Genomic DNA, 8,841 nt, shown 5'->3' on the forward strand with positions numbered 1-8,841 from the left:
CATGAGGATTGAATTATAAATTTTAAGAGCGGGTCCCAACTTGATACTCAGAATCTTAACAATGTCTGACTGAGTAAGGAGCAGGAAGGCCTCGCCATCGATTTGCTGTAGGGAAAAATAAAGCAATTATCTTAAATACAGTACATATTCACTTTGTCTATGAACACTCACAGGTTAGTGCGAAATGAGTCCAACATACAATACCATTCTAACGTTTGGGGTCAAGTAAGATTTTTTTTAAAGAAATTAACACTTTTATTCAGCAAAGATGCAATAAATCGATCAAAATTGACACTGAAGACTATAAATTGTTATTAAAAATTCTATGTTCAAAGAATTCTGAAAAAGGGTATCATGGTTAAATAAACAGCACAACTTATTTTTAACGTTGATAAGAGGAAATGCTTCTTGTGTACTAAATGAGCATTGATGAATTCTGATAATGTGACACTGAAGACTGGAGATGAAAATTCAGCTTTGCCATCACAGGAATAAATTACATTTTGAAATACATTAAAATATAAAACCATAATCTTGAATTGTAACAAGAATTTGACAATATTACTGTTTTTTTGTTTTAACAGTCTTGTTGAGTATAAGAAACTTCTTTCAGAAACATTAAAAAAAATCTACAGACGCAAAACTTTTGAATGGTAGTGTACATTTTTTTCATTTACCTCTTTCCTAAAGGTGGCAGCATGCTCTCTGCAGCCAGGCAGCCCTCTTACAAAACTTGCCACCTGAAAGAAAAACATCAACAAAAGAGACCCAATAAAAATATATACATTTAGAAGACCTCTTTAAAAGCTTAGGTGAACTCTTCCAGAATTCTTAAATGCCACCTCTTCTGTGTTCCACTTGGCCACTCTCTTAGCCGTGAGGCCTAAAGCTTCAGGCAAGAGTTTTCCATGCTTTTCCCAACACAGATGAAACCTCGGTGGCTCCCATCCACAAAACACAGACTCATGCAGGAGCTGCTGAAGAGAATCTAAAACACAAACAGACTTTATTCGTGACATGGTTTGCAAACGTGTCCACAACAAAGAAAATGTTACTAGTTGAAAATACATTTGGCTTAGTTCTTAGAAATGTACTTTTGTATTCTTCTCTGTTTCATATGGTGTTTAAATGTCTTGATTCTTATTTGAAATGAGTGTACACATATATCTACAAAAAAGTAATATGATAAATATAATTTTAAAATATTAAGTTAAATGAAATATTTACAGAAATTCTTTGAATGTTTTCGAGGACTCACAACACAATATTTTACATATTAACAGTCTTGTTACAAAAAGGTCAAATTATCTGACCATGACAGCCATGAGGGCCAACATATCTATAATATAATTTCCTATTTTAAGTTTTTTCTGATTATCTTAGTTGCACCACATGACACTGATTTGGTGGACAAAAGGGAGAAAAGCAGTTTTGCTCTAAGAAATAATAATAGACTGCAATACTACTAAATGTCTTTTGAAGAATTTAGTTCTTTTAATTAAGCTTTTTTTTAATTATGATATTGTAAGCTTGACTTCATACCCACCATAAATATCAAACTAATTTGAATTAAGAAATGCTTATAGAAGAGGTGTATTCAAATTATTGTATATAAGTTAATATACTAAGGTAATAACTTAACACATACAGGCAAAAAAGATGAGCATGACTTTATTTGCAATATTCTCAGAGTTTATGGATTATCCATAAATGCAAATTAAGCCAAAATATCACAAAATCTGATAAATGTGTACCTTTCCCGTCACCTTCCTGCTTCACTTGAGGTGGCTTGACACATTTGGGAGCGCTGCCAGACCTGAAGTACAGGAGGAATGAGAAAGAGATGAGGAGTGAGAGTGTGTGTGTGAGAGGGAGAGAGAAGTAAAACCATAAGTAACTCATGACACTCACACAACGTGCTCACGCACTGAGCGAGCTGGTGGACAGGCGTCTGTGGTGGTGTCAGGGGCTTCAGGGGTGCTGGCGCTGGGTGTGGGAGGGTGCGTCTGAGTGAGCATTTCAGCACGGCGGTGGCGCGGAGGTCCACTGAGCGTGACCGGCCTCTCCCCGTTCAGTCTGTCCGGCACCAGCCCGTCCTTATTCAAATTCAAATCTGAGTATGGACAGCTCACCGCTCTAAACATGGGAAAGAGACTCGTTTGCATTTGAATGAACATTATGGGTTGTATGTGCAACATTATGTGTATAACTTACGTGTAATGTGTCCCATACCGAGGTCCTCTAATATGTCCGACTCCGTTGCATCCTGGGGTTGGGCAGCCTTGTCCTGGAGGCACTGGAGAATCTCTGGGACCTGATATAGTTATAATTACGAGTTTGATTATGAGTCTGGTAGGGCCATGTGTGAAAACACTGTATATAAATGTGTCAAAGAGTATGTTACCGTTGGGGTGTTGTAGAGGATGACCTGTCTTCTGACACCAGCCTACTGGGTGCAGATCTGGGCTATCAGCATCTAGCCAAAAATCATACTCCTCACTCCAGCCATCAAAATGGATCTATATATAAACTCACAGAGTTAGCAATGATATACTATCTGTATTGGCAGATTGAATACAATTAATGTGAATAACTATTAATAAATGACTAATTAATAGGGGTGTAACGATACGCGTATTCGTATTGAACCGTTCGGTACGAGGCTTTCGGTTCGGTACGCATTACAAACTGAACGATTCGTTAGATTAATCCTATTAGCATACATTTGGAAAATAAAAGTGCTTAAAGTGTGTGAAATATAATGTTCTCAGTGTCCCTGCGCTCAACAAGACAGCCCAAACGACGTAACAGGCAAAGTGCTGTTTGCCCATCGATAACCTCCCCTTGCTGGGGTGCGTCGAATTCCAGAGATTTTGTCAAAAACTAGGGATGCTCCGATCAGGATTTTTGAGGCCAATCACCGATCACTGATCACAGAAAGCAGTATCTGCCAATACCGATCACCGATACCGATCTTTTTAAAGCCTTCTTTTTATAATTTATAACTATTTATAGTGATACTCCAATCAGGATCTTTAGATATTTATTTAGGGCCTGAATTTCATTTTTGAAAATGGGGGGAATTCCCCTCTTAGGTGTCTCTTGTGAGAGGAGAAGCAGCATTCACACAGGAGTCCACTACTGATCCATGGATGTTTACCACAAACACAACATTTATCCATCATTTTGATTTCAAATCCAAACATTGTCACTGAAACAGCTTTTTAAGCATTGCAATTCTTTTTTACCCAGTACAGTAATACAATCTTTCACAGACATGTTTAAACACAATAAATATAAGCAACACATTATTCAATGCTTTTTACTTTTGCATTTACTTTTGGATTTATATATTAAGTTGCTCAAGCAATTGGTAAAACATTTAAACTACTTTTCTTACATTATCACAAACTTACCATAGACAGAAATAGTCAGCTCTACTGCCTTTCCTTTTGCATTGAAATCTTTATTACAAGCAATCATGCGGTTCATAACTTTGTTTTTCTACTTCCATGAGTGCCATCTATTATTGCCTTGTTTATCTAAAAGTGCTCTTTCCCTTTAAACCTAGTCAAAAAGCCATATGTGTTGACTGTGAAACACAGTAGACTTTAATAATATGCATTTATGGAGTAATTGCAACATTTTCGTGTCAATCCATGTTCTTATTAACTGCAAACAATGCGCTGTTACTTTAATTCAGCACTTGCAGTGCAGCAAAAATAGACTCGGTGCGGAAACCATCTCTGCACTGCTGCAGACACACCGCTCCTGGAACACACTACCGGACAGCTTATTAATCTGTTAACATGAGCGTGGAAAAAATACGCACCACATTCGCACTGCAAATTTATAAACTTTAGTGACGATGTGACACTGCCTCGATTGTGCAAGTGACAATTCCTGTGTCAACTGTGCAGCGGGCAGCTCGCTTATAGACAGACGCGATGAGTGGTGATTTGAACACATTTGCGTATTTTGAGAGAAAGCGTGCGTGCAGTGATTCACTCATGCTGTTTGTGAAATTATGCCTCACACAAGGTTTTCAAATTACTTTATAAGTTATTTAATTAAGAAATATGAAGGTGAGTACCTCACCTTCAGCATTATAATTATTTCACCTGCGCTGGACAGAGACTGAGACGGTGTCGTGCTGCATGTTGTGCCAAACCTTCTCTAGGCAGGAGCGTCATCAGCTTGAGATTGGTTTTTTAAGATTGGCCTTTTTAGAGACCGCCGATCAATCATTCCAAAAGCGATTATCGGCTGGTAGTGATCGGTAGCTGATCAATCGGAGCACCCCTAGTGCAGATGTACATGCGATGTAAATAAGAGATGAATTCATCGTACACTACAGACAACATCACTGATTATAGCTTTTTTTTAGAGTGCTTACACTATTCTTTGATAATGTAAATGTTCTTTGCTCGCTGTATAATTTGTTTGTCGTTTGAATAATCGTGGAAATGCGGCTTTATAATTAAACTTAAAATGTCTCTTTATTAAACGTGATCAGGTTAAATACAAATTCAGTCTAATTAAAATATTTTGTCATAATATGGTAGCCTACTTGTCTAAAACGTTATGATGTGCGTAGTTAATAGATTGCATTAGGCTACAGTGGTTTGAGCACGTTTGACCAGAGACTAGGCACAATTAAAGAGCTGTGCTTATGTGATTGCTGGGGGCCGTCTTCAGAAACGAGAAAATGGCTCATAAAAAGGACGAGGACGTGAATGGTTTTTACAAGTCGGAATGTAAAATTACAGTAATATCGCGTGAACATTTCACATGAAATTCAAGGAAAAAAAAAAAATATATATATATATATTAAATAAATAAAAGCTAAATAAATTTTTATTCTGATGACAATGCCCTACCGTATTGCAACGCATCAAAGCAGTCAATCCAACACAGTCAAGAATAACGAGGTTGCCACCCTTTAGTAAACCGTGGACTAGCTTTGGCTCTTCCTGCTGACTTGAATGGTGATGCTTTCCGTTTGTCAGTTGATGGCCTTTCATTTTTAACCATAAATGTGCATGCTGCTTTTCTGATGTTCACTGAAGTTTTCCGTGTCTTTTTCCCTTGTCACTTAAAATGTTTCCGCCAGTAGGGACATAATTATGGATTATAATGACTTATACTGTCTTTTTACGCGTTGCATCGCGCCGGGAAAACATAAAACGATGTCTGCATTTGTGATCGGAGAAATGACAAACAACAAGCCCTACTCTACACTGCCCAAAAAACTTGCTTTAAATATAAAAAATAAAAACTCTTTAAATATATATATAAAAAAAAACTTACTTACAATCTGTGAGTCAGAACAGCCGGCATTGTAGTCTACTCTACCAGGATCAGTAAACAGTCCTCCATAAAATGTGCTGCACACATCTGAATATTTGGGTTGAAGTATTCTGGAACAGTGTTGTAAATACAACTTAACCACTGATTTCTAGTCGTGTCCATTTTTGGAAGGCCAAACCACAACAAAACACAGCGTCACACACGGCGGCCTAGAGTGAGCAGAGGCAGCAGGATTGAGAACGGCGCGGCCGGCGCATTTGACGAAGGTGGCTTGCGGCAACCACATGTGACGACCCCGGGCTGGACTCCTCTTCGTCCATGGTGAAAGCTGATCCGGCGAGCCACAGCGCAAAGTTGATGTATTCCCTCAGCAACCAGCACGGATCAGCTCCAGGCATGACGAAGCAGATATCGTCCTCTTTTGGAAGGCCAAACAAAGTAGTTTCGCTTTCACAACGAAACACACAGCGCCTTCACGACATGGCGGCAGCAACAATACTACAGCGAGAATAAAAGTTACGCCTTCTTTCTTTGCGTGAACATTTGGGCAGCGTTATGTAAAATCTTCCCAGATAGTGACGTAGGTATGTGGGGGCGTGTTAGAACGAGCCGTTTTAGGAGGGTGTGGCTGACTCTTAACTTTTATAAAGATTATCTCTTTGGATTTGAGACTTTAGTCTTTGCAACTTTAAAGATCTTCTTTATGCACCAAGAGCTTGTAACACTCCAAAGAGAAAGGAAAAATTGAAATCGCATCATATGACCCCTTTAAAAAGAAATGCAATTTATAAACTTTAGTGATGATGTGACACTGCCTCGATTGTGCAAGTGACAATTCCTGTCAACTGTGCAGCTGGCTTATAGACAGACACGATGTGTGGTGATTTTAAGCCATTTGCGTATTTTGGAGAGAGAAAGAGAGAGAGAGCGCGCCTGCGTGTGGAGATTCACTCACGCTGTTTGTGAAATTACGTCTCACACAAGGTTTTCAAATTACTTTATAAGTTATTTAATGAAAAAATATGAAGGTGAGTACCTCATTATAATTATTTTACTCGCGCCTGACAGAGACTGAGACAATGCCGTTGCATGTCGGGCCAAACATCTCACAGCAGCGTCATCAGCTTGAGATCGCTTTTTTGAGATCGGCCTTTTAGAGACCGCCGATCAAACATCCCAACGTGATTATCGGCCGATAGTGATCGGTAGCTGATCAATCGGAGCACCCCTATCAAAAACATCAATTATTGGCAATATTAAGAGGATTGGTATTTCCAATTAATGTAGGCCTGTTACATTCTTATTTTTTATTAGGCCTATTATTATTATTAAGATACTTTTATTATTAAATTAAAATTACAATTAATTTGCCCCGCAATAATTACCACATAACTGACGCGCTGCGAGGACAAGATTAGGCTATTTACTCCTCAATTAAAAGGTTTTAAAAAGGTCTTTTAAAACAGGTCTATCATACAATTAATTATAGTCCTATAATTAAAATATTTACACTGCAGTCATCAATCAAAATGTATGAAATAAAAAGGTTTTATTTCAAGCACTGACTTTCAAAAACAACCTGTTTAACACGAAATGCGTTTCTTCGCATTTTGTTTTCACTATGTACAGGCCACAAGAGAAATATTAAAGGAATAAATGAAAACAGTTCGCTATAATATACCGTTATCTGCATATGTTTAAGTAGATTCGTCTCTCGTCATCTCTAAGAGAATATGCGGCGTCAGATGTCGAAAGCTGCGTCATTCCATTTTTACTTTCACTTTCTGCATAATGAATTGACTGAAAAGTTTGTACGTTGCTTGTGTGATATCCACTGGCTTGCCTTCATGGCTTTAAACAGAAATATTTCCAACATTGTGACGTAACCAATTACTCCCCCATCCCCTACCTCCCCTATCGAAAACATACCGAACCTGTAACACCACTGTGTGAATTTTGTGAACCGTTACACCCCTACTAATTAATTAATAATTATTTTCATGTTGGATTTTAGTTATACTATATTAATGAGATAGAGATTTATTTGAGCGTAAACCTTGATTCTGTGGTCTTCTACATCAGAGATGGTGGCTACACGAATAAGCATGGCATTACGTTTATCCACTGCCTCCAGCTTCATCCCAACTTGGAAGCCATGTGGTGGTCTCTGGATGGCCAAAGATCAAAGGTCATTTACAATTCAAATACAACATAAATAATTCAAAACCAGCACCTCTCATGGTTCAGTGGGGTGAATCAAGCCTCACCTGTTTAAAGGCTCTTGCTGGTGCAGCCTGGGCTCCAGTTTCCTCAAGGTACTTCTCCCAAGTAAAAACCTTGGGAGGCTTATAATCTAAGACACAAAAATAAACAGACGTTAAATAACCTTAAAACCACTTGTCATCATGCTCCTCAGTCTAAAAAATTTTATACTAATCAATTTTAACTGAATACAAAATGTTAGGTACATCATAAATTGTAAATATTTTCTTTCGATAGTATTTCAATTATTTATTTTAACTTTAGAACAATGTCAAACAAAAGCTGCTAATCATTTAATTTTGGAAATAATTACTGTTTCTCACACAATATAAAATAGAATTCCATAATCATTTGTGAAAGAAATGTAAATGATCACTGACTGCAGGGGTGAATATTACATGAAAAGAGTTTCACCTGCAGGTGTAGTGAGCATTAACTCAGCCTCCTCACAGTACCCTACCGGATGAATGTATGGACTGCTGGCATCACACCTGAGAACAAACACAATTAATTTACTACACAATCATGAGCAATGCCAAGAATTCTGCTCAGTCACTATCTTTACCAATAATCATACGAATCATCCCAGTTGTCAAAGTGAATGAGGAGTCGGTTGTCGACAGCAGCAGCAATGGTTGCAACACAGATGAGTGATGGGTTCTTCCTGTCAACGGCTTCCAGCTTCATCCCGGCACGGAATCCTGACGGTGTGACCGACTAAATATGGCAGACAACACATGGTTGTAAAAGACAGCATGATCTTCAGAACAGAAACTAACACTGAGAATCTACGAGAAATACTTTATAATTGTGTGCATATAAAATGACATACTGTATTAAGACTCTTGAAGAGATGTTTGGGGGCCAGTTGACCCCTACAGTTCTTTACATATGTGTTCCAGTTAAACTCTCCATCTTTGCAGCCTGTAAGCAAACACACAAATATTACAAAAACAGCATATGCAACCCATTTTACATTTTTTTTTTAAACAAACTGAATATTCTAGCAGCATGTGCAATGGCATATGCAACATTTTTGCATTCCACTGTGCTACTTTTCAATTGTTTTTCCTTGTAAACACACGTTTGACTGTTGAGCTCGCATCTCGCTACTTTTGTAGCATCTTGAGCATGACAAGGCATTCCAAAAATACAGCACATCTCAAGCCCCTGCGTTTTTTTCCCCATTCCACTGCCCGCATCTCGCATGTTTCAAAGCAAATACATGATCTGTGTGAATAGTCCCTAAGAGTGTCTAAAAACCCTGCA

At 38.1% G+C, this 8,841-nt stretch overlaps 1 protein-coding gene across 1 annotated transcript; it reads right to left on the reverse strand.

Moving 5' to 3' along the window:
• Window positions 1-6: 6 nt before the first annotated feature.
• Window positions 7-8,500, reverse strand: LOC107578160 (lethal(3)malignant brain tumor-like protein 3; the record flags this gene model as incomplete). The annotated part of the gene is made up of 12 exons (XM_016264144.1): window positions 7-105; window positions 678-740; window positions 843-988; window positions 1,755-1,816; window positions 1,912-2,136; window positions 2,215-2,314; window positions 2,405-2,519; window positions 7,367-7,477; window positions 7,578-7,663; window positions 7,987-8,063; window positions 8,138-8,289; window positions 8,405-8,500. Coding segments are annotated over 12 exons (1,332 nt in total), but the record flags the coding sequence as incomplete, so codon positions are not given.
• Window positions 8,501-8,841: the final 341 nt, after the last annotated feature.

This window comes from Sinocyclocheilus grahami, unplaced genomic scaffold, assembly GCF_001515645.1.
Source record: "Sinocyclocheilus grahami isolate Dianchi unplaced genomic scaffold, SAMN03320097.WGS_v1.1 scaffold9156.1, whole genome shotgun sequence".
In the NCBI taxonomy this organism is placed as follows: domain Eukaryota; kingdom Metazoa; phylum Chordata; class Actinopteri; order Cypriniformes; family Cyprinidae; genus Sinocyclocheilus; species Sinocyclocheilus grahami.